General features: G+C 49.7%; 11 protein-coding genes across 11 annotated transcripts; 5 read left to right on the forward strand and 6 right to left on the reverse strand.

Moving 5' to 3' along the window:
* Nucleotides 1-339: 339 nt before the first annotated feature.
* Nucleotides 340-1,633, forward strand: FOXG_05419 (uncharacterized protein; the record flags this gene model as incomplete). The annotated part of the gene is made up of 3 exons (XM_018383697.1): nucleotides 340-482; nucleotides 536-1,231; nucleotides 1,417-1,633. 3 exons carry the CDS (start codon nucleotides 340-342, stop codon nucleotides 1,631-1,633), a joined length of 1,056 nt encoding a protein of 351 aa, XP_018240684.1.
* A 224-nt stretch (nucleotides 1,634-1,857) lies between these two features.
* Nucleotides 1,858-2,133, forward strand: FOXG_19058 (uncharacterized protein; the record flags this gene model as incomplete). The annotated part of the gene is made up of 1 exon (XM_018399238.1): nucleotides 1,858-2,133. The coding sequence occupies one exon, from the start codon at nucleotides 1,858-1,860 to the stop codon at nucleotides 2,131-2,133; it is 276 nt and encodes a 91-aa protein (XP_018240685.1).
* Nucleotides 2,134-2,198: 65 nt separating this feature from the next.
* FOXG_05420 (uncharacterized protein) lies at nucleotides 2,199-4,056 on the reverse strand (the record flags this gene model as incomplete). The annotated part of the gene is made up of 5 exons (XM_018383698.1): nucleotides 2,199-2,932; nucleotides 3,004-3,287; nucleotides 3,351-3,670; nucleotides 3,796-4,016; nucleotides 4,041-4,056. 5 exons carry the CDS (start codon nucleotides 4,054-4,056, stop codon nucleotides 2,199-2,201), a joined length of 1,575 nt encoding a protein of 524 aa, XP_018240686.1.
* Nucleotides 4,057-4,899: 843 nt separating this feature from the next.
* FOXG_05421 (uncharacterized protein) lies at nucleotides 4,900-7,043 on the reverse strand. The gene has a single exon (XM_018383699.1). It carries the CDS (start codon nucleotides 6,936-6,938, stop codon nucleotides 5,352-5,354), a length of 1,587 nt encoding a protein of 528 aa, XP_018240687.1. The 5' UTR covers nucleotides 6,939-7,043; the 3' UTR covers nucleotides 4,900-5,351.
* Nucleotides 7,044-7,348: 305 nt separating this feature from the next.
* FOXG_05422 (uncharacterized protein) lies at nucleotides 7,349-11,128 on the reverse strand. Its single transcript, XM_018383700.1, has 2 exons — nucleotides 10,230-11,128; nucleotides 7,349-10,167 (listed from the first exon to the last, which is right to left on the reverse strand). Exons 1-2 carry the CDS (start codon nucleotides 10,457-10,459, stop codon nucleotides 7,572-7,574), a joined length of 2,826 nt encoding a protein of 941 aa, XP_018240688.1. The 5' UTR covers nucleotides 10,460-11,128; the 3' UTR covers nucleotides 7,349-7,571.
* A 1,395-nt stretch (nucleotides 11,129-12,523) lies between these two features.
* FOXG_05423 (GAF protein) lies at nucleotides 12,524-13,801 on the reverse strand. The gene is made up of 5 exons (XM_018383701.1): nucleotides 13,651-13,801; nucleotides 13,479-13,583; nucleotides 13,410-13,414; nucleotides 13,279-13,358; nucleotides 12,524-13,213 (listed from the first exon to the last, which is right to left on the reverse strand). Exons 1-5 carry the CDS (start codon nucleotides 13,651-13,653, stop codon nucleotides 12,861-12,863), a joined length of 546 nt encoding a protein of 181 aa, XP_018240689.1. The 5' UTR covers nucleotides 13,654-13,801; the 3' UTR covers nucleotides 12,524-12,860.
* Nucleotides 13,802-14,659: 858 nt separating this feature from the next.
* On the forward strand, nucleotides 14,660-16,336 carry FOXG_05424 (uncharacterized protein). The gene is made up of 2 exons (XM_018383702.1): nucleotides 14,660-15,787; nucleotides 15,843-16,336. Exons 1-2 carry the CDS (start codon nucleotides 14,814-14,816, stop codon nucleotides 15,895-15,897), a joined length of 1,029 nt encoding a protein of 342 aa, XP_018240690.1. The 5' UTR covers nucleotides 14,660-14,813; the 3' UTR covers nucleotides 15,898-16,336.
* Nucleotides 16,337-16,367: 31 nt separating this feature from the next.
* On the forward strand, nucleotides 16,368-17,650 carry FOXG_05425 (uncharacterized protein). Its single transcript, XM_018383703.1, has 3 exons — nucleotides 16,368-16,652; nucleotides 16,764-16,964; nucleotides 17,031-17,650. Exons 1-3 carry the CDS (start codon nucleotides 16,637-16,639, stop codon nucleotides 17,192-17,194), a joined length of 381 nt encoding a protein of 126 aa, XP_018240691.1. The 5' UTR covers nucleotides 16,368-16,636; the 3' UTR covers nucleotides 17,195-17,650.
* FOXG_05426 (uncharacterized protein) lies at nucleotides 17,406-18,834 on the reverse strand (the record flags this gene model as incomplete). Its single annotated transcript, XM_018383704.1, has 6 exons — nucleotides 18,613-18,834; nucleotides 18,014-18,550; nucleotides 17,932-17,960; nucleotides 17,796-17,881; nucleotides 17,565-17,744; nucleotides 17,406-17,517 (listed from the first exon to the last, which is right to left on the reverse strand). Exons 1-6 carry the CDS (start codon nucleotides 18,734-18,736, stop codon nucleotides 17,406-17,408), a joined length of 1,068 nt encoding a protein of 355 aa, XP_018240692.1. The 5' UTR covers nucleotides 18,737-18,834.
* Nucleotides 18,835-18,863: 29 nt separating this feature from the next.
* FOXG_05427 (uncharacterized protein) lies at nucleotides 18,864-20,551 on the reverse strand. Its single transcript, XM_018383705.1, has 4 exons — nucleotides 20,133-20,551; nucleotides 19,925-20,079; nucleotides 19,656-19,856; nucleotides 18,864-19,597 (listed from the first exon to the last, which is right to left on the reverse strand). The coding sequence occupies exons 1-4, from the start codon at nucleotides 20,248-20,250 to the stop codon at nucleotides 19,103-19,105; spliced, it is 969 nt and encodes a 322-aa protein (XP_018240693.1). The 5' UTR covers nucleotides 20,251-20,551; the 3' UTR covers nucleotides 18,864-19,102.
* Nucleotides 20,552-21,595: 1,044 nt separating this feature from the next.
* FOXG_19059 (uncharacterized protein) lies at nucleotides 21,596-23,201 on the forward strand. The gene is made up of 2 exons (XM_018399239.1): nucleotides 21,596-21,750; nucleotides 21,806-23,201. The coding sequence occupies exon 2, from the start codon at nucleotides 21,858-21,860 to the stop codon at nucleotides 22,293-22,295; it is 438 nt and encodes a 145-aa protein (XP_018240694.1). The 5' UTR covers nucleotides 21,596-21,750; nucleotides 21,806-21,857; the 3' UTR covers nucleotides 22,296-23,201.
* Nucleotides 23,202-23,536: the final 335 nt, after the last annotated feature.

A 23,536-nucleotide genomic window follows, 5' to 3' on the forward strand; every position in this document is an offset into this window, starting at 1 on the left:
AGAAAATAGTTGTGAGAAGTGAACATTGGACGCTTATATCCTTTGCCGCAATCTCATTTTCACATTCTCAACACCACAAGTTGTCAACGCGCCCACCCGTTCAGCTCTTCCCCGTCTCGAGTCTCTTTCAAGTCTCGTTTCTTTTTTCGAGTATCTCATCCTTTTCAGGTCTCTTTCCCATCTTTCTCATCGCCATGCCGCCCCTGGCCGACTTTGTCGCTCCGGGCGAGAACGAGGATGATGGCGATCTGAAAGAAGAGGATGAAGCCGAGTTATCACCCTAGTATGGTATAACTGACAGCGATTCGGACACTAAAGCTGACAATAAAAACAACAACAATGACAGGCTTCGTCGTCGCAGCCGCTCTCCTCGCAGCGGGTGCAGCCGTGACCGGTACCGGGACTCCTACGATGACGAACAACGCCGCCGTACTCGTTCGCCTTCCGTCCCAGCGGATTAGGATGAGCTTACCCAGGCCATCGTTATGAAATACAGACGTGTTATCGCTGCTCGACCAGCTGCTCACTTTGCCAGAAGCCATGAACATTTGACATGCGAAGAGAAACTCATAGTGTTCATACTAGCCCACCCGATTCGAAACACACGCAACCCGCCTTACCAACTCACTTATGGTTTCTGGGATAATGTACTCAAGACTATCTTCAACGATTGGAACACTGACTTCGATTGCCCTATCGACCCAATTTTGCCCAGGCGCATAAGGGATTACACTCACATCGATGCTGGGACCCTCGTGTCCGATCATCCCCTTCCGGATGCAAAGCAAGGATCCGGCAAATTTGGGCTAGGAAAGCATCACACAAGAGGCGCACTTGTCAAGCTTGTCGTGTCCGTCAACCCCGAGACTGACTCAATCACGTTCCAATGGTGCGATGAGCTTGGGGACGATGTTAGCCAATCGCACGTTACACTGAAGGAAGGCAAGAATCTTGCCAATCTCCGTAGGGAAGTCATTGAGCGCTATGACTACCATGAGCGTATCCGAATTGTCGACCATAACGAGAAGCTTCTTCTCGCCTTCAGTAGCCGAGCCATCAAGAAATGGGTGCAGGATGGTACGAGAATTGCACCTGCTCTGGGCATGATGCTGAACCTGCCCAGATACGAGAAACTGGTCCTTGCTTCCGACATTATCCATGCTGAAGCTTGCATGCCGATGAGGCTCTCACGAGTAGTCAAGAGGAGACGAATTGAACACACAGTCGCCTGGTAGGGCATGGCAACCAACACCGCCTTGTTCAACCGATGCAAGCTTCGGTAAGTCGAGCCTTAACTGAGGATCTCGAATACACGTGGAAAGGATTGATGGGAGAGAACGGGTCATGTAGATGGGAGTACGCTGAGGAAGATGTTATCTCCATTTCTGCTAACAAGCTGATCACCGCAGATGACAGTATTACGCGAAATGCTCTTATCCCTCCTGTGATAATCTCTCTCCAAGATACCAAGCGTGTCAAGAAGAATAAGCCTCAGCGCAAGGACGTGTTCGCGAAGCCGCAGACTCCGCAGACCAGATTGTGCAAGGACTACCTTGACGCTATGGAGGAACTCGAGGAGGATGGCGAGGATGGTGACCAGCAGGCTTTGTTGAATGGTTCTCTGGATGGGTGACAATATCTGGATTGAGGATAGGCGGTATGCGATGATGATGTACGAGTTCTACAAAAAGTTACAGGAGAGATAAGCAAAGCAAGGAAGGAAGGGAGATGGTATTATAATCAATACACACATGCCCATATGTCTTGTCGGATTCCGTGATGTACAACCATACCACGAAATCCTCGGAGACGGAGAGCGGCAACTCGTAGTTCAATGAGGACTATTCTCATTTCACCATGCAGTTTACCATTCCGCTTCACCGACAGGTCAAACCCGCCATAAGCTTCTCCATTCCTATCATTGCTACCAGTGCTTTTCGCCTGGGCAATTATCGACACTTGGTCAATCAGCTTCTCAGCTCACCGTCTGCTGAAGTGATCGGCAAATACCCAAAGGCATCTCTCTCAGAGCAGAGGAAGGAAATGCACGGTCTGACCTCATTCGGCTTCCCTACTCAGCGCAGAAGACAACAATGGGTATACCGCTTTGAGGACTCGATTCGAGACGAATGAACCTTAGGATGAGCCTTAGGATGAGCCTTAGGATGAGTTTTAGGATAAACTTATGCTCCAGCAGTTTACCGCCTGAGGAACCTTTCCTCGATGGTAAAAGTAATTAGGCACTGCAGAAATGCGCATTGAGCCGCATCATCAACGACCTTGTTCTGGGCGGCAATCCAGGCAACTCTGGGCTTGTTGGAGCTCTGGTCAAATGAGTTACCAGCGGTATCCTTGGCAGATACAAAGCCTTCTGCTTTTTTGTACTCGCCAAGCTCGGGCTCTTCGTACTCTGTAAGGGGAGCAGGTGCTTCTTCATCCACATCAAGTGCTGGGACACTGACCATGCCTTGGATGTGAGTAAGGCTCTGCAGAACTTGCTGGGCCAAATCAAGTTCCGTAGAAGGTGAGGTTGCAGCGGCCAGCTTCACGCCAGAGTAGTGGTTGAAGTCAGTGCCGGACAACTCTACAGCGTTGTCGCTGTGGATCCAAATGGTGGTGCAATCATCGGTGGGAAAGATCACCTGCAATTGGTCTCTCTCGACGATGACATTCAGTCGGAGCACGATACCACGTTGGTCACCCCAAAGTTGGAGCACTGCAGCGATCTGGTCGGCTGTCAAGTTCGACTGGCCGATGTCAAAGAGTGGTGCCATTCTCTCAGTCATTTCTGGACCATTGAGAAGATCGCGCAGGTCGTCGATTGACGGTGCATGATCGGGCAACTGGTGGGACATGCTCTTGACGATGGCATACATTCCGCACTCAAGGTTGGCACCACTTGGAGTGGGCACGACTTCATATTGAGGGATCGCTGGGAGATTAGACTTGTCATCGGCAGAGCTTGCCAGCCATCAGTGGCAGGTGCTGATGGGCCCCAGTTACCATCAGCAGGAGCTTCAGAAGTTTCCCATTGCTCGGCATCAGGGTCAGAGATATCGATATTCTCAACAGTACCAAAAAGGATGGCTTTGGCAATATTGTGCACAGTGGTAGTCTTTCCGGAACCGGGACCGCCAGTGCAGAACGCATAGCCAGCAGGGACATCTTGAAGAGTTTCGACGAGACGTGCAACTTCACCATCGAATTCGCATTCCTTGTATGCACGGACAAGGCCGAGGAAATTCTCGTGGAAGTTTACCTTGGCGGGCTCCTTCTGGAAGTTGTGGCTATAGTTCCAGAAAGGAGCTGCCAGAGTCAAGTTTCAGGACTCAGCGCGCGAGTTCATCAACGTGACGGTGTCGCATTCAATCATGACGGTTGATGCATCTGGCATAGTGTACATGTTGATTCCTACACCCGTGTAGTCTGGGATGGCTATACTCCCACGGACGTACTGCTTGAGCTGCTTGTCATAATAGCCAGTAATGAATAAGCGGTTTAGGGAGTTTCGCAGGCTTCCAACAGGGCGTACGGTGTACCGACCGGTCTTCAAGTCGACATGTGGCTTGACAAGACCCGGAGGCCAGTTCGTCTGCCGAGCGGTGGCCACATAGTATAAAGCTATGTTTGACTCGGTACCGGTGCTCAGGGCCCCTGTCTGTAGCGCCAACTGTCATCGTGGTCCTCGCATTCTTGGAGACCCAAGTGCTGATTCGGTTAAACCATATGGTCTTCCTCATCATCACGACGACGAAGCTCGCGAACACCAGCCTTGGCAGTAGCAGCTCGTTAAACAGAGGGTGGCTTGCCTGCAAACTCAGCAGAAGCGGCAGCAGCGGCAGCCGAGGGAGTTGCAGTGAGATGGTAGTTGGGTTGCGCAGCATGAGTGATGAATGAGCGGACGCATTGCTGATCGATAGATGCTTCGAGGTCGGCAACCCTGTCGTCGTCATCTTCTTTCTTTCGAGCGTCTTTGATCTCAATCTCAATTGAAGTGCGACGATTGGACGATGGTTCTCGTTACAATACTGTTAGCTCACCTTCGAGCTTCTCCATGCGACGGAATCGATCAGAGCAGCATGTTTTCCGCTGGTGATAACTTTTCGTATCATATGCTGTAGACAAATAGCCTGCTGGGGACTCCCGTCCCTGTCATCATCCGCATAGCATGACATGCATTGCATACATGATCTGCTCTCGAAGGAATCAAACTCAAGTGGACAGAAATTGAGATCCGATGTTGCAAGATGCTAAATCAGAATTCGGCGAGTCAGCTCGTATTTGGGGCGGTTTGCATGCGCAAAGATATTCTGAAGATTTCTGGAGAAGACAACATCAAAGTTACACTCTCTCCGCTTGAATTTATCCAGACACTGCTCCAAATCATATAAAGCGTGCAAGAGCTGAGAGCCACCTATCGTGGTAGATCAGATAGTGCTCTTGAAGCGTTCCGAGGAAAACCTACCATCGAAATCAATTCTCGCCTCAACGAGGCAGTACCGCATCAACGACTATCCATGGATCACAAAAAGCTCCTGGCCAGCAAGTCCCCCACTGCCGATTGCAAGAGGTCTCTGTTCCTGGTACCAGTTTCGGAGGATCTTTATGTCGTCCTCAAGATCCGTGGCAATAAGGACGTTGAATGTTTTGTTTTGAGAGACCAGCCCACAAAGAAAAGAAGAGATATGAACAAGTGAGAAAATATTGGAGGCCAAAATGAAAAGAAGAAGGGGGGAAAGAAGCGGCTTTGTAAAGTCGCGGGAGGTATTTGCTTGCCAGTGATTGCCAGCTGGCGATTCACCCAAGTGCCACAGGCCGCAAGCACTGACAGGAATTAGACGGAAGGGGGCTAACCAAGAAACAAAAACATGGCAAACATGTTATTCGAACACTACCTTACCTGGGTTATCTACCTAGTTCCTAGGGAGAAAAGCACAGCCTGAGTGGATTGTATTGAAACATATCGGGAGCCAGTGACCTCAGGTTGGCGGGATAGGACACTTGAAAGACGGTCGGTCTCTTGAGGGATATCAGCTACATATGCCGGTGGCAAACAAATACTGTACTCAAAACACATGCAAGAAACCGAATGTGATCAAACTAAGTCAAATATCTAGGCGCGGTTTGCACCAGAGTGAATAAGTCGTATGGCGGGGATATAGCGATTCCGTGAATATCAACCTCACACATCTAACATTCAATCCCTACGGCCGCTCTTCCAAGAGCAAGCCTAAGCCTCGTACTAAGTTCACATCCCAATACTCCCATTTTAATCCGCCGTAACGCCACGCGCAATGCAAACTGAGCCCAACAACCTCGGGATATAATATCGCACGCTTCGTGCCTGTCCATTAGAGGGTCCCGACCATTAGGCTCTCAAGCATACCCCCGGTTTGGCATGCTACTTGGGCTCTCTCCACCTCGACCCTAACTCGGCGGTGTAAAGTCCTGAAGCCCTCATGGAGCTCTGCTGAGCCACCCACGAACTCTGCGTAGAGCTCGAGAAGGTGAAGACCAACTTCCACGCAGACACTAACATATCGGGGGTCGCAGATGTGACTGCAAACCCATTTCAAGATGGGCTGGACTGTGTGCTCGTCTCGAGACTCCAAGGCATCCTGGAGAGCGCTGCGATGGCGGAGGGCCAGGAGTAGGGTAAGCACGTTGAGGGGGGAATGCTCAGGTGAGTCTTTGTCGAGGACCTGATCGAGTGCACGCGCATATCGAGCATGTCGTAGGTCGCTCTGCCACGGGCGCTCTTTTTTCTTGTATGTGCGAGACTCGTTTGCGATGACAACATCGGCCCCCTCGCCAACCATATCCAGCTTCTTTGCAGCAGTAACTCTCCTCTTCCGCTTCTTACGCTTGGCGTCATGGGCTTCAATGGTTCCAGCAACCAGAGCAGCCATTTCCTTCTCCCGTTCGGCTTCTCTGTTGGCCTCAACTCCAGTGAGGCGGGTTCGCACACTAAGAACACCAGACTGCATACCAACTGCTAGATGTCGGTCGCTTGAATCGGCATCATCACTAGAAGGGATGACCTTGACAGACAGAACGGGAGATTGGTACTTGGTGCTTGATACAACATTCCATCCAGTCGTTTCAAAGACTTTGACATGACCCTCGAGGCCACCACTAACAAGTCGTCGACCATTGGTCGCGAGGCTGAGAGAAGTGACTGTCTTCTGGTGGTTGGTGATCATGTGCAGAGGGCGCGCGGCAACAAGGTCTAGAACGCTGATCGATTCACCCGCAGCTGCAAGAACTGCGGTTCCGGTGGGCATAGACAGCACGTCTTCAATAGGCGCGGCATGCTTGAAAGTCATGACCGCGCTGTTGCTTCCTGCCCTGGGGTCCCAAAGCTTGACGGTCGAGTCGTAGCTTCCAGAGACAATCATGTTGGACATAGTGCCAGGCATGAAGTTGGCGCATCGAACGTAGTCTGAGTGACCAACAAATGTAGTCGTCGGGTCGTTGCTTGGGAGATCCCAAAGTCGCACAGTTCTATCGTCGCTTGCGCTCAACAAGGTCGTCAGCTCAGTCGGTGAGAACTTGGTTGTCCAGACTGGCTGCTTATGCTGCGTCCATGTCTTGAGGATCGCCCTAGAATTGACATCGAAGACCTGAATCTTTCCCGTATCATCACCAGCCGCCAGTACCCTTCCATCTTTCCTGATCTCACCGCTACGTGCAACGTCGCCGAAGCGTGTAATAGTCTTTTGAAGCTTGCGCGTTCGATTCGAGTAGATCTGGATGCGTGTGCCTGTGGTGACTGCGAAAGAATCGTTATTGGCCGAGATGTGAACGACAGGATACGACGTTGGTGACGGAATCAGAAGCTGGTTCTTGAAGGTCTTCCAGTATCGTTGTTCCGCAGTGATTGGCGTAGGGCCCGAAGGCAGCTTAAGCTGTGGTAGAGGTCCCACCTGAGCAGCCATTGTCGAGTATCGCGATGACGGGCTTTCACAGTGGTGGTGTTTAGAATTCAACTGCCTTGAAAGTCGCCATGATTTTTTTTCAGAACCTGATAAGATAAAGAATTCTGATGGCTAAGGTAGGTAAGGACTTTTGGGGGAGCACTAACCCTTTTTAGGTTAATATCGTTGAGCATGAGCTCCACTGTAGACCTCCATACAATTCTCTTGCGATTGTCTCCTTGAAAAAAAGAAAAGAAAAAAAAAACCTGAGCACATCCAATGGAGATACGATGTCACCTAGGAGGTGACATAAGTAACTAAGGTATTATAGGTACCTTGGGTACTCTTAGGTATTTGTATGAAGCTTCTGCAAGAGATTCATCATTAGATCCTTTGTCATTTCACGTAGTCTAGTCCTTGTGCTTGGTCGCTGCGAGGATGACGTTTGGAATGAAACAAATCTAAATGGTACATATATATATATATATATATGAATTGGTTTCTAATTTTGAACAATTTTCTTGATATCAATGCATAAAACTCCAGCATTACCTTGCGCATCCTCCCAAGTGTTGCCTTATTCCAACGCCGAAATCATTACTACCGTGGATATAATATTATACATTCCCTCTAGGTCTCGTTACCTTCGTTGATTTAGTATCCTCCCCTGCGTCGGGACCTGCCTGTCCCAATATCAATTCGCTGCATCTCCTGCACTAATGCTAACTCCTGCCCTGTGCCGTTGGCACCGCTCATCATGGGCAGAGGAATCTTGGCTGGAATGGGAGGGCCACCATATGCACCCCGATTCTCGTCTTCAAAGTCCCATGTTCCTGCACGGGGTAGGCCGCGAAGCGAAGCATTTCCGTATGGAGCCCTCTCCTGGTAATTATCCTTAGAAATCGGAGCCAGTGGACTAGAGGCTGCTGGGGAGTTGCCAGCCGAAGTGCGGTTAGTGCGCTTCTGAAGACGGGTGCGACCGGCCTGTGGGGGTGTGCGTGGTTCATCGGAGAATGAATAAGATGGGTTGACGGCAGACATCGAATGACGCCCACTACGAGGTGGCCTTCGAGTGCTTGGAGGCATTGGTTGTGCCCCTGATAGCGGAGGGCGCGAGCGTGTTTCGCTGGGGGTAGACTCCGGTTGCTTCTTCTCCGGTTCAGGGGCCCATGTCTCCATAGGAAGATGGTCAGAAGGATCAATCTCCCGTCCGTCGTATGTGATGATTTTCTTTGGCTCCTCGTCCAAGAAATCCGGTGATGGGCTTGCTCCGTCTTTGGACGAAACAAGGCTGGGGTTCAATGCATCATACGAGTCTGGTCCGAAAGGGATATCCGACTTTCTCCTCTGATCTTCGAGCGGTGGCGCAGGACTGACCGATTTACGCTTGATCCTGTGCTGTGTGTTGGGGCTTGTGCGTGGGTCGGGCGATATGGCTCGAGGTTTTACAATTTGTTGCTCCGGCGGGTTGTAAGTGATAGCCCGCCGGTTGTAAGGCTGAACAGCATAAGCATGCTCGGGTGGCGGCTGGTTGTATTCTTGGAACGACTCGTTCCTAGGGCGTCCTCGAGGAGGCGTGTGCATGCTGGACATGCTCTGAGAATGCTGTCTTCGGTCATGCCGGCGGTCCTCATATATAAGATCCGTCAATTCCTGAGACTGGTTTGCATCCAAACCCGGTACGAGAGCTGCTGGGAGAGGCGGCGGCGCATAGTTGTGTGGGCTTTGCCTATGCGCGACAGTCATGTCAGTCGAGTGGCCTTGGTAATGACCTTGGCCACTCTGAGGATAATAAGAATTATCCCCGGTGTTTCTTGGATAGCCTCGACCATGAGATGGTGACACTGTCACCTGCCAGTCCTCAGGGTTGTGGTAATCTTGGGGGGCGTGCGATGGCGAGTAATCGTCCCGGAATGGGGCCGGAGCAGGAACGGGAGATCGCCGCAGGACGAGAGGTGCAGGGCTGGGGTTGTCATCGAAGCAAAGCTCATCAGAACGCTGGAACTGTAAGCCATTTTGGGCAAAGTTCTGACCAGGGGGGCCTGAGGCTTCAGGGACATCCTCAACTGTGGGCTGCATAGATCTGTAATGGGGATCATAACTGGCGTCATAAGAGCTATGTCTCGGTAAGCTATCATAGCTGTTTGTGTTTGGTGGGGTGGATTGATTGGCGGCAGGGGCTGAATCATACGCCCGAAATGCCGGGCGTCCAGGATAAGCCACCATTGACTGTCTCTGAGCTTCATGTCTCAAAACGTCATGTCTCATCTGTGGCATCTTGTTTGGTGACGTATCGAAGCTTCCTCTCGGCACAAGTTCCTGGCCTGTGCTGTTGTGTCTACTCCTGTGCGCGGGTGGTGGTGGGGGACGTTCATTTTCTACTGGCGAGTACTGCCTGGGATCGTCCAATAATGGCGGAGGCTGCTGATAGGGATCCTGTTGAGGAGAGTAATGGCCTCGAGGATCCATTTGATCTGGTTGAGGAGAGTATTGAACTCGAGGGTCCATCAGCTCTTGTTGTGGTGTGTATCTTGAACTATACTCCCGCTCATCGTACTGCTGGTGGGCTCCCTCATAAGGAACCATCGACCTCCGCGACTGGCGGGGTGCCTCACGATTTGGTGTTATATACTCCTGTGGGACAGGCCCATGTGGAGATGGGGGATATTGCTCCGTGTGACGGCGTGATGAGTGTGACGGCGGTGTGTTGTACTCGACAGCTTGCAAAGGGGACTGTGTTGGGACAAAGCTTCCTGAGTGCGAGGCTTGTTTGCCGTGAGTTCGCACAGGCGTGCGGTGATCCGGACCGGTAGGTGTTGCTGTAGGCGCCGCTAAGGGAGCTGGTTGGGGTGCTGCTGTTGGAGCTGGAACAGGGGCTGGAGGAGTCACAGCTGGAGCCTCGCCAGTAACAGGATCAGACGGCAAAGGACGTCTCTTAACGGGCGTTCTTTGTTTGACAGAACCCTGATCAGGTTCAGCGGGTGCAATTTGCTTTTGTTTCGGTGCGGGCTTGTCTGGCTTTGGTCGAGTATCGTAGAAAGTGATTTCAACTCGAATCTCTCCAGCATATTTGCCTTTGCAAGTTAATGTTTGCCAAAAGTCATTTTGGCCGCCCCCAGGCACAATGATTCCTCTGAGGTCTATCCAGGACTCTCCAATCAGGTCTGTCCGCTTATCGTCTGTGAAGATGGATAGCTTGAGTTGGTAGTAATCCGGACAGTCATGGACTGTGAAACGAAGTTCTTGATCCCTATTGCACCGATTAGTTTCAACTTGCCTTCGATAAGCTCCCCGTTTGCTGCTAGATCTTACCATTTTGGTGTTTGTCCACCTCTGACATCTGTCGTTGTCTTCCTGGCTTCCTTTCCTAATCTGGCTGCGCAGTAAGGGTCCTGCTTCCCGATCGTCTTGCGGTTCGGCAAGTTCTTGGCCCGATCGACGATAGCGACCAGGGTTCCAATCTCTGGGCCGTCCACCGCAATGTCGGCAAAGATGCCCGCAGTGTGCGCTGCGCTCATAAGATTCTTGACCTTGGCTGCCATTACAGCTATACGCACCAGCGCCCGAGTAAGAAAGCAGTGGGAGGGTTAAAGAATGAGGTGGTTGCTGAATCCAGGCCAGGTTTGTTTACATGAACAATTGCTGCTATTGACCAAAGATAGCTCGATTTGGGTAGCTCGAAAGTTGAGTTGGTATCAGGAACGACTAATGGACTAGCGCAAAGCAAAGGCGACGCCTGGTAGAGAAATCGAATCGAACAAAGATAATGGAGAGACCAGCAAATGAAGAGTTGAGAAGGCGAAGGGTAAGGTTTGAAACGGACCAGAAGGCGTTGACTGACAGTACCAGGCGAGGCTGGAAGGAATTCGAGTATGAGGTGGAATTAAACTTTCGAATAGTGAACTTTCCGCTCCGGAGTTTGGGTTGGGTATGAAATTAATCGAGTCAAGACTGGAAAACAAAACAGGCCGAGTAATGCAGCTAGAGTGATGACGGAATGATAGACAGAGAGCTGCTCGCGACTAGAAACCGCACCAAACCGAATTGCTCTTGAGAGTCTGAGCAATCCAGAATAGTGTAGAGGAGCTGTGAGGTTAGTAAACCCTTGTGGTTCAAGAGAGTGTGTGTGAGAGCAAGAGAAGGAAGAAGTCTTCTCTCTCTGTGACAAATGAACAGGAACGCGATGAAGCAGGATATCAAGACGTTGTATACGTCTGGCTTGCGTGTGGTTGGGGGCCGAAAGCGGTAGTCCAGTGGGGCTCTGTGGAACAATTCGAGTGGAGCCTCTGACGGGAGGCTGGGCTTGGGCTGGAAACGGGGAGGCTGGTGCAACTGCTGCAGGGGATGAATCTACCCCTAGAGCCGCTTATTCGCCAAACACCTCTGGGGGATTTACAGGGAATCTATGCCCAGATTAACAGGGGAGTTCTAAAGTTTTGGCGCGTCCAGGGGATTGGGTCCTTGGCAGTTGTTGATAGTGAGAATTGGATGGCGGATCGCAAGCAGAGACGGTGAGGTCGCGTCATGATAGGGCAGAGTCTACAGGTATCAATGCAATGCAATGCGGTCCAAGTCGATGCCGATGTCGATGTCTCTTCCGACCTCCCGCTCCCATCCGATTCAGGGGATCATGGATCATTCAGGGACGGAATGACTGAGGTGAAGTGGCTCCCGCCCCTTCGACAATTCAGGAACAGGCACGAAGACGGGCAGACCCAAATGGTTTCAACTGAATACGTTACCTAGCTCGCCTCGTCCTAAGAGAGGCCATTCGAGCTGAACTCATGATCCTCCAATGGCTGCACTGCCTTTTACTCATTCACCACACCACATTCGGGAATATGTACAAAATGGAAATGGTACGCGCGTGTTTGGCGAAGTCATGGTCACAGCCACACAGTTATTGCGTACATCCAATCCTCCAGATACATACTCCCTCGGACTCGCGATTGCCAAGCCGTAGGCTGACGTTGACGTTCCACTCGCTCGATTCATTCCATACTGTTACATAGTAACTTGGATTAACAGTGATGATGGATCTCCTGATATCCCTTGATTAGTGCTCAGACCATGATCGGTACGGCCTTGGTTTTTTGGTTTTTCCTACCAAGTTCGGTTACCGTATCGATTTTGCAAATCGAGTAATCCCCCTCAAGCAAACAGGAACTAACCTCAGGACCTTATGAAAGCATGATCGTGCGCTCCAGAGGCCCATCTAGACTGCGGACCCAAGGGCAAACCGCTGAGGCGCCCTTAAACCCAAAAGCAGAACCGGGATAATGGGCTGGACGTTGAAAGACCCCTGCTCCTCACGAGCATGTCACTCTTCATTAGTTGGCCCTTGATGTTGGAATAACCGTCCTCAACCTCTTCGAGTCCAATTGGAACAACGTCCCTGGCGAGATCGGCTCTACCGATTGACCCACTGACTGATGCCACTAGACTCTGCATCATCCTGTTCCTTGGCTGGCTGAATTTGCTAGAAACAACTTATTTCAGCCTTTCATCATCATGATACCGGATCGGGTTTGATGTCACAGAATGTTTGCGGCGTTAAAGGTACCCTGTTGCCATGGGAGACAACGACATAGTGTCACACCCCTCAACTGTCTCGAGTATGAATTCCTGAACTACTAAATCCATCACTCCAATTACGCCGACAGCAGTATGCCCATGTTTCACGCAAAAGGCCTATCATACCGTAGCGCTCTAAGCCTTTGTGTTCCACCACTATCCTCATTTCTGATATAAGTGGGAAAGAAACAGAATTGAGACAACGACGGATGTGCAGTGTGGTTAGAGATAAGGTAATGACGGTTCGAACGTTACCTCTGCGCCCAAATCAACACGAACTCAATTTCAAAAAGGGAGAAGGAGCGTCTACGAATATTCCGGGGAAATTTGGCGTTGGTGGTTCTACTCTGTTGCTTTTGTATAATATCGCTACCAGTCACAGCTCTTGGCAAGGAGAGCTGCCAGTTGCTCGAGATGGGCCTTGTCAACCTCGTCGAAACCGTTCAGCTCAGCACAGTCGATGTCGATGATAGCCACCAGCTTCTTCGAACCGTCGTCCTGAGCAACCACAATAGGCACGACGATCTCGCTCTTGCTGTCTCCATCACAAGCAATATGTCCCGGAAACTCCTCCACGTCTCGGACTAGCTGTGTCTCTTGGGTCGCTGCTGCTGCTCCGCAAACGCCTTTACCGAACTTGATAGTCTGGCAGGCAACCTTTCCCTGGAAGGGGCCCAGAATGAGCTGCGGATCTTGAGATGATTTGTCAAGGACGTAAAAGCCTGTAGTTGAACATAACATGTCGTCGTTACTGCTTGTGTTCTGGGACTCGGGGTTTGTGACATACCAGCCCAGTTCACATCTTTGCTCGGTGATTCCAGAGATTTATATGCGTGCCACAATAGGGAAGCAGCATTTGAAAGGTTGCTGTTGAACTGTTAGCGATGGCCTGAACCAGCGAGCTCTTAATCTCCATACCAGACCTGTTACAAGAATGAGTTAGAAGGTAAGTCCAATAGTTCCGGCAACCGAGATTGTTTGACGAACCCAGTTACGTTGGTCAGTGATCAGGCCCTCGGCCTGCCAGAGCACTTGCTCATAAGCGTCCTCCTTTGTTATGCCGTCGGCAAAGTTTGATGCATCAGCGTGAACCTGCAAGAGCAAAGTCAGTTTATGATGAGTCCTTGCTTGACTAAAAAAAATTTAGGTCTGAACAAACCATCTTGCCCGTTGGAATTTTCAAATAACTTCCTTCCCGCGGGATACTACGGATCAATACAGCTTTCGGAGATTCGATAGTATAGACGAATATGTTCTAGAAGAAATTTCGAAGTTGATAATCAGAAACTTGGTGGAGTTGACGGGACTTGATCACCAGGATGAATTTGATACTCCCCGCTAAAATTTGCGTGTCATTTTAGCGGCTTTGATGCCAGCAATTCAACCAACAAAATCACAGTTCGATAACAAGCCTCAAATGTCACCTATTGCCATGCTGATACGTTCTGTAGCTATATACTTAGATATAAACTTAATGGCTAAGACCCACGATGGGTTATATGTCGTATCTGGAGCCGACCGCCAACTGAAAGACATCAAACAACCTCATCATGATGTTCCATTACATCTGGTTGGCGAAAATTAGGGCCTGACAGACCCAGTAGTCAGGTAATAAGAGGTTGGTTGAAGGGTGAAGCTGAAGTTGCAATAATTAGGCATTACGGTGGCTGGTTCAAACTCCCCGATAATCGATCCATCATCTTGTAGGCTCTAATGGCACTCTTCAGCTTTCCTAGGGCTGGACTCAAGCCATGCTTGCTAGGGAAATCGGATGATTTCTCTTATTCTGGGGAAAATTGCTACATCTTCAATACTGTGAGACTTCTTCTTCAGGGTAGTCCGGTTGTTGAGCCGGGGAAGATGACCCAAAAGCAAAGCCATTAGTGTAAAACGTGTAACGAAAAAGTTAAGAAAGCATATTGATAATTGCTTGTCGTGCGTTGAGATTTATGTTTCGTTGAGGATACATATTTAGGTTGTCTGTGAATTGAAATACACACAAGCTGCACTCATGGGACAAAGGGACACGATTATGAAGACAAACAAATAGGGGATAGCAGAGCGAAATGAAGTCGCTACAATACCATGACAAATTTACTAGGTATTCCCGACCTTAGGCTAGCCAATGACAAGCTGCAAGCGGATTGTCTTTCATGATGATGGTTCCTGAAAATCGATCGGACCTAAAAGGGAAGGAAAGCCAAATTCGCCGACGTCAACTAACAGCCTGGCCAATGACGCAGTGCATTTTGGAATTTCCGACTCTTGGCCGTCAGGGCCCATCCCCAACATAGACTTGTCTCAACCATAAACTCCTTGACCATGAGCTCTCGAGCAGCATGGCGACTCTGTGGGCGCAGTCAGAATACACGCCGTTGGCCACTCTTGGCGACCACCCCCTTTGCACAATCGCCAGCTGTGCTACGAATACCATCACGTCCCATCCACAATGACGGTCCAAAGAGCTTGAATCCACTGGTCAACCCCCCCGATGTCACGCGACCACCACCGCTGACGCTGCCTCGACGCCGAGACTTTGAATCGTCGATAAAATACTACTTCGAGCTAGGAAAGGGATACCTAAAATTCTACAAAGGGGGCATAAAAAACGTCTGGACGAGCCGACGTCTCCTTCGCGAGAAGCTTCAGCGAACTCCAGTCGATGACCGGCCCTCGATACTTAGACCTCACTACGTCCCAAAGACGTTTTCCAGAGCAGATTGGGTTCTTCTCTGGAGAGTACGGCATGATATGATCAGACTTCCCCTGTTCGGGCTTATGTTGATTGTCATTGGCGAATTCACTGTCCTGGTTGTTGCCTACGTCGACAGTGTAGTGCCGTACCCTTGCAGGATACCGACGCAGATCTTCACGGCGCTTGAAAAGGCTGAGCAACGTCGCAAGGCTGCTTTCGATGAGTTGGAAGCGAGTTATCCTCATGGTGTTCTTAGCCCGCGCGTCACCCAGGCAGTCGCTCGGTCTCACGTCCTCAAGAGCTTGCATCTGAGCGGTGCAATCTGGGATCGCTTAGGCTTCCTACCACCAGGCATGTGGCAGGCCAAGGGACGATATCGTATGGCGTATCTGGAGGGTGATGACAGAAATATCGTTGAGGATGGTGGACCCATGGGACTGCACTACGAGGAACTTAGAATTGCATGCGCAGAACGAGGCATTGACACACTTGGGAAAAGCGAGACTGAGTTGAGGGGGTGGCTCGGCGACTGGCTGCGTTTGACAGCCTCTGACGATATCGACGAAAGGAGACGACGTATGGTAGTGTTGTTCCTGACCAGGTATGTGCATCGAGTATGCGTCCGTCTTTACTGAACACGACTAACACGGAACCAGACCAGAGAATTGGCCTCAGCATAGAGATTTTGGCGTGCCTGAATGGCAACTATAAGATGCAATGTAACATATGAAGTTGGGAACAATACAGAAGACAAAAGTGAGCAGTCAATTGGTGTTCTCGCGTGTAAATATAAACCACTCAATCACAGACTTTTGAGTGACTTATCCCAGCTGTTTGGAACGACTTAGTTTAAAACCGCTGACAGTATCTTGGCTGGTGGGTAGCCAAGTCGACAATACGCCCATAGCATACAGGGAAAAGGACTATATAGATCTGTTGACATGGATCTCAAGTATCATTCTGAAAAGCATGTCATAATAAGCTGACCTTGGATTCCGTCCATGTCAGCTTCATAACCCACACACGTATTTGAAGCACAGATGGAGTCTAGGTTCCGAGTTGATCGGTTGTAGTTAATAGATGACTTGGATGGAATTGGCAAAAAGCACGTGGTCACCTTCTGCCGATGACTGACTCGGCCATTGAGTGTTTGGGAGCTACCCCCCCGTGTAGTCTAAACCGATTGTGAAGCAGTTTGTGGGGGAGAAAACATGTGGATGATCTCATGGCAGATCCGCCGAGGTTCACATCACATGCAATATCACTTAACGTTGCAGCGCGCCCCCAGATTCTTTGGAACTTCAATCCATCCACGACTATCTGTCGCGTTTAAAAACCTCGGTCGACTCCCCCACGTTTTCCTCGCTTTCCTTCTTACCTGGCTACTATTTTTTCTTTCTTTTTCATACGGTAATCTCCTGTAAATCTATCCAAACCTTTATTCGCAGCCATGTCTCTCAAGAACGGTACGTCAGGACAAGCCACACCATCAAGATCAGCGTTCCGGGAACACAAGCTGCTCGTTCTTCCCCAGTTCCTCGCCTTGAAGACCATGGGAAACTGACTGCCAGCCACAGACAAGTTCCCCGCCTCAGCCGCCTTCGACGCCATCCAAGCGGCTATCAACGCCAGTGATGCCGATCGCAAGGATGCCATCAAGCAGGGCAACGGCGTCTACGCCTTCACCCTCAAGAACGCGAGCGGTGAAGAGGCCAGCTGGCATATCGACCTCAAGGAAACCGGCAAGGTCGGAACTGGCACCGGTGCAAAGCCTGATGGTACGTCGCGACTCTGACGCGCTCCGGCGCACTCGGAACATACATGACTGACGAAGATGCCTCCAGTCACACTCATCCTCTCCGAGGAGAACTTTGGCAAGCTCGTCGCTGGCAAGGCCAACGCCCAGCGTCTCTTCATGGGCGGCAAGCTCAAGATTAAGGGCAACGTTATGAAGGCGACCAAGCTTGACCCTGTGCTTAAGAAGGCTCAGGACAAGGCCAAGTTGTAGTTGAAGCGTGCTTTTCTGACGTCTGGATAGCATTTTTACTGCTTTTTGTATGATATCAACTTGCTTGTCACTAATCGCTCCGTACTGCCTGGATGCGAGTGTATAGAGGAGTATTTGCGTCAATGTCAATTTATCATTTTATACAGTGAGACAAGCCATATGTACTCAATTGTCTAGATGGCTCAGCGGCAAAGATCACTTTCTAAGTCCTTTACTCAACTAAACCGGCCGCTCTTTGAAGCTCACGCCGAGTCTGTTCGTGTACTTCACGAACAATCTCTCCTGTAGGCTGGACCTTATTGATTAGCCCAACACCAGTTCCCCTACTCATGTTAGTCTAAACACAATTTGCAAGGCACAGACTACTCACGCCCAAGTATTAACGAGATAGCGAGCCTCCTCCTCTGAGTAATCCTCTTTGAGGCTCCGTTGACATTCTTCCAGACTTGCTCCCGCGAGGAACTTCTCATGGACAGGGCCAACAATGGCACGTCCGTCGTAGAGGGGCCCCCAAAGAGGACTGTTGACTATCCTGTCATTGAACGTGGACCTGAATCATGTAAATCATCGGCTCATTCTCTGGGGCAGAGCGTAACCTTACTTGAAAGTTGACACGCCACCATCAACAGCCTCAAGGACTTTCTTCTTTCGGATCTCAGGATAGTTTGATTCGGGCGCAACAGTGAACTGCAAATTAGCCTATCAGGAAAACACGAACCGATCCAGCTCTCACTTACTTTTGTTCCCATAACAACACCCTCGGCACCTATATATTATCAGTCTGTCTATGTAAACCATGGTTTCACTGATAGTACTCACCCAGAGCCAATGCTCCAGCAACACCTCGCCCATCAGCAATACCTCCTGCGGCCACGATGCTTATTGGTCGGTCAGGAAACTCTCTGTCCAGCATATCTCTAACTTCAGGCACCAAGCTCACAATGCCGGATCCTTGACGAAACTGGTGGCCTCCAGCATCTACACCCTGAGTCACGAGCACATCCGCACCGTCTTGGACTGCCTCTCGCGCTGCAGCAACATTACCAACCTGGACAAACACAACCGGAGGATAACCCAGAGCCTTGAGGCTAGGGATAATCTTGCTATGAGGCCTAAGGTCTCCATCTGGAGCAAACAACCATATTGCCGCAGGACGATACTTGACTATAAGTGGCAGAGCCGTCTCCTCAAAGTAGCTCAAGGAGCTATGACTTGTTATGAAGCTAGCTCCGACACGGAGTGGCCCATCAGAAGGCTGATCGGCTTCGAGAAGTTCCCGGGCTTCATCAAAGTGGCCAACAAGTCTATTGATGTGCTCCGAGTTTGGTTCAATGTAGGCCAACGAGGGGAGGAATCCTGTTGTTGAATGTCAGGCCAGCTTAGAATGGTATGGATCACATATGTTGGAGTGAGAATACCAAGGCCGCCAGCTTTTGTAACCTCAGCCGCCATGAGAGGCGTAGCAATGCCGAGCATGGGCGCATTGCTGATGAGGGGACTCTTCGCCCAAGGGAAACGGTTGAGAAGCTGTGAAGAGCTCATTTTGATAATCCGATATAGCGCTGTAAACTCGAGCTTGAAGAGATTCGATGACAATTGAGTTGTATGTACATGGAGCGGTCCAGCTGCAACTAATCCTTTGCAGAGAACCGAGACGTACCCGCAGCTGACGCTGATTTGTCATACGCCGGGAGTTGATACTGTTTGATCTCTCTGCCGCTACGTACATACATAGATAGACCCAGCTGAGATTTAATCATTTCTTATAAGTAATAATATGTTCCAATTTGTGAGTACGACCATCGCATGTATTACCGCCTTGGCCAAGTAGAGTTATTTAAAACCGCTCCACAACCTCAGGTGGTTTGTTGTTAAGAATCACATCAATCTCCTTCAAAATCTCTGGAGTCAACTTTTTGACACAGCCACAGCTCTGACGTTCTCATACACCTGCTCAGGACTGCTAGCGCCCGTTATAGCAGAGCTAACATTCTTATTGCTGAGTACCCAGGCCAAGGCGAGCTGACTCTGTTTGAAACCAAGTCTGTCCGCAATAGGCTTCAGTTGGTTGACCTGCTCAATAATAGCCGTCCAGGTATCTTTCCCTGTTTGCTTCCAGAAACCATTAACCCACTGGATCTCTTCGTTGGCGAAGCGAGAGTCACCAGGAATGCCGTCACTGTATTTTCCAGACAGGATGCCTTGGCGCATAGGTGAGAATACAGTCAGACCAAGGCCAACTTCACGATACAAGTGGGCATATTCCTGCTCGACCTTGACTCGATCCAGCATGTTATAAGCGGGTTGCTCCATAATTGGGCCTATCAGACCCAGTTTGTCTGCATATCGCCACGCCTGTGCGATCTCATCGGCATTCCACATCGAAGTTCCCCAGTAAAACGCCTGTCAGCTAAGTCAGTCCGTGTGATACAGCCATCACCGGTGAAATGGTCGGGTTTACCTTTCCTTGATCTATAATGTGATTGAACGCACGAACGATCTCTTCCATGGGCGTTCGACGATCAGGCCTGTGCGCGTAAATGAGATCGACATACTCGAGATCCAACCGCTTGAGAGCACCGTTAATCCCCTCAACAATGTGCTTTCTTGAAAGTCCCTTGTTGTTGACGGGGTTGTCTCCGAACGCTCCTCCCCAGTAGAGCTATACGGAGTTTCTTAGTATCATTACCTGATCAAACATGCATCTATGGCACAAGTATGGTGGGTTACCTTGGTAGAGACTACCAGATCGTTTCGTTTCCAACCGAACTTCTTGATAGCCTCACCCATCACAATCTCGGATTCACCGTTGGAGTATTCTTCGGCACAGTCGAAGAAGTTGACACCGCAGTCATAGGCGGCCTTCATGCATTCAAAGGTACGTTCTGTAGAACCAATCAGTCAATATCCCCTTGAGTTTGTCCCTTTGAATGCTGGCCTTTATCAATGTGGCCACCATATGTCAACCATCCTCCGAGAGAGATTGCAGATACCTGAAGACCTGAGCGGCCCAGGAAGCGGTACTCCATCTCGGGGATGTCTTCTGGCTTAGCCATTGCCGTGACTATGACTTGATGGTTGGGCTCTGGAGAGGGCTGATTGTGGTATATGGTGATAGTGCTGCAGTTGTCTGTGTCAGCGCAAGCTCATCTTGCGCCTTTGGCGGGATTTAGAGCTCTTTGTCATGTCATCAGTAATCAAGCTACAACCCTTTTAGGTAGACCGATACTGCCGACTGTCCTTCCTATTTCTGATAGCTGTCTCACGCGGGGTATCCTTTATTATGGTTTCTTCTTAATGATTGACTGATAACTCAATTTCATAGAGTCTGGGCCAATACCTCGAAGCATGTGACAACAAACAACACAGGCACAGCATTTCCTCAATAACCGAGACCACTGATGGATGATCTCATCCTTTTAACACTACATATATTAGCTCCTAATAACGTTAGACATCGCTGTTGACTCATGGCAATCAATCAGTACTCACTCCGGTTACCCTGTACTACTAAAATACCTCCAATGTTTATTGGTAGCCGAAAACTGACCCATTGGCTTGGGCATTGGCATAGAACGGAGTTTGTTGCATCCGAAATACGTGGTCTAGAACCTGATGCCAGACCAGATGTCATTACATGAAACCCAGCTCTTACACGACAAGTTAAGAGCTCCAACACTAAACTTCATGGATTGACTCGGCAATGCTACGAACCGAGTACAGTTGTGTCACACCCATGGTCATGTTTTGATTCGATGGCAATGATCAATAAGACAAACAATACAGTTTATGGCGTACGAATGCCTCAAGCACACCTAAGTGGCCACGGAAAATCATGTAAATATTTTGACTGGCAAAGAATGAATGAATTTACCATGTTCGAGATTGTCATTGGCCGATCTTGAGCTGGAAGTACGAACGAGCGTGTACATCTAGCTTCTAATTGGACCAATCCGAATTTATACAGGTCTTGTGAGCGCTAGGTTGGCATTTCGGAGATTTCGCAGGGAAGAGGAAACCAAATCTCCGAGTGACGAGTGACACGCCTGTTTCTCGCAGAGAGAAGAAGATAATAATTAGATCGCTGGAAACAGGGAACATCACTTATGACGAGGTTCTGTAATTTCAAAATCCAGGTTCTGCATTCTGAGCGGAATGCCAACGCCATACTTAGGACCTAGGTTAGCATTCAAACTGTAGGTATGAGGTACTTAGAGACGTCGTGACACTGACCAGGCAACGGCTTCAAGAGGCGAACCCAGCTTCAAGCACGTAACATGATGTGGTTTATATTGCGTTCCGCAAGCTGGCAAATGGGTCATGTTATGATGTAGCATGCCATCATTGCCCGGGTACATAGCAAGAGGATTTGTCAGTTGAAATCATAAGTCAAGGCAACGAACAGGACATTGCCACTGCAGTTCCACGTAAAGCAGTTGTGACTAGAACATAATTCACTCGACTGAGCCGTCCAAGGGGCCGTTGAATGAGCTCGGTGTGGCGAAGATTTACGTGTGCAGCGACTGTGTGCTGGCAACTGTGGCGAGTATTGGCTCGTAAGGAACCTGCAATTACTGAAATCTTACGGATACAGCTGACAGACTACAACAGATCGATAGCGCAGCAAGGGACACACGACACAGGAGAAAAGGGAGGTGGATGTATGTTGAGATCCCAGTTGATGAGGACAGGCCGACAGGGCATAACAAGGGAAGAATTAGAGCCGCTTCTAGCGGGGACCCCTGGTCAAGATATCTCTCTTCTGGGCCAGTTGCTCTGTTGGGACTGGGGTAGCTTAGCAAACTTGCAAACTTGCATTATGTATTTTGTGGTGACATATTGGATATTTAATCTCACGATTGAGACCTTGCTCGAGAATCACATGGTGGAACAGGGACACAAATGCCAAGAACACCAATTCTCTGCAGAACACCCCAAAAATACATTTTATACAGAGTATATTGCTTCGTATACGATAAATGAAGTGAGGCAAAAGAAGACTGGAAATAAGGATTGGAATTTGGACCGGATGAATGGGCAACGGAACTATTCCACCATGAGCCAAGTGCCATGGGTCAGTCCAGTGATAGACGGGCGCTAGCAACGTCTGAACTCTTGGTGTGGCTTGTTGCGTCCCGTCGTGGATGCATGCTTTTCTTCAAAATGTACACTAACAATACCCTTTGGCAGGGAGAACGGTCGAATGAATCGCTAGACTGGACTGTAATAGCAGGAGAGAAGAATCTCAAACGAACGAACAGTTCCGAAGCTTGAACCCTGATATCCACTAGGCACATAGTTGAGGATGTCGGATCTTGCGGTCAAGGGCATGAGTAGAAGCGCGGCATTTTGTTGATGCGATGCAACGAGGAGCCCTGCCTTGTGTTGTACATACACGAAATAGTGCCAAGCACACACGTAGAAGCACACGTACATACGGATACACAAGGATGCACAAGCTCCCCATGCACAGGTCGTCGATCTATTTGCTATCTGGCCATGCTCGAAATTGGACTTCGTCTATTGACCGGCTGCAGGGTCTTGAGTGACAATGGCCAGAAGCAGTTTCTCGCCGACAAGAACCTTGAATCTCAACATCCAACCCATGTCGATAGAATCACAGACCAGATGATGGATAGCCAATGTTAAAGCAAGGTACCAGGCAGTACCTGACAAGAGGCTGGGAGATTGCCCTTGGGCCAAGGTAGAGTTTTGTACCCCGGCTCTGCCGTTGGGGCATCCCGAGTACTCCACTGTCTAGTGGGCAGCGCCGAGTCAAGTCCTTTCATTCATTCTTCTGAAAGAGCACAGACGGACGCCCGGAGCGGTAGGGAGTTGTACGGGCGAATGTCGTGATGAGATCACATCGCAAGGCCTTTGTTGTTGCCAGAGCGGACGGTGTAAATAATTCGGTGATCAATCCTCAAGACATCTCTATCAAGGCCTCATCGACGCATCTGCTTCTGAAGTGAAGACGCATGAGCTTGAACAACTACTCACCGATAACTTGACGTCGACGGCTGCGTGTCATTCCCATTAGCATTGCGCAGGTGATGTCTTCAAGGCGTCGCTGGCAATAAACTTTTCATGCCCATTGTCTCTTGACCCGCGACTCGAGGTAGGATTGGGTGCGACTATCGTTGCTTTTTCGTGCTTGGGAGCGAAACAATACCATTGACTCAAGGGAAGGGAACTAGAGCTGCAAGAGAGACTCACGGGAAGGGTTGAGAGAGAATCTAAACTCAAGTTGATTTAGACACTCCTAAATCAAACCATGCACAGTGTTATTCGGTACCTACTGTTGAGGAGTTTGAGAATGATATTTTACTCCATGATCCATGA

The sequence above is a fragment of the Fusarium oxysporum genome, chromosome 7 (genome assembly GCF_000149955.1).
Source record: "Fusarium oxysporum f. sp. lycopersici 4287 chromosome 7, whole genome shotgun sequence".
Classification (NCBI taxonomy): domain Eukaryota; kingdom Fungi; phylum Ascomycota; class Sordariomycetes; order Hypocreales; family Nectriaceae; genus Fusarium; species Fusarium oxysporum.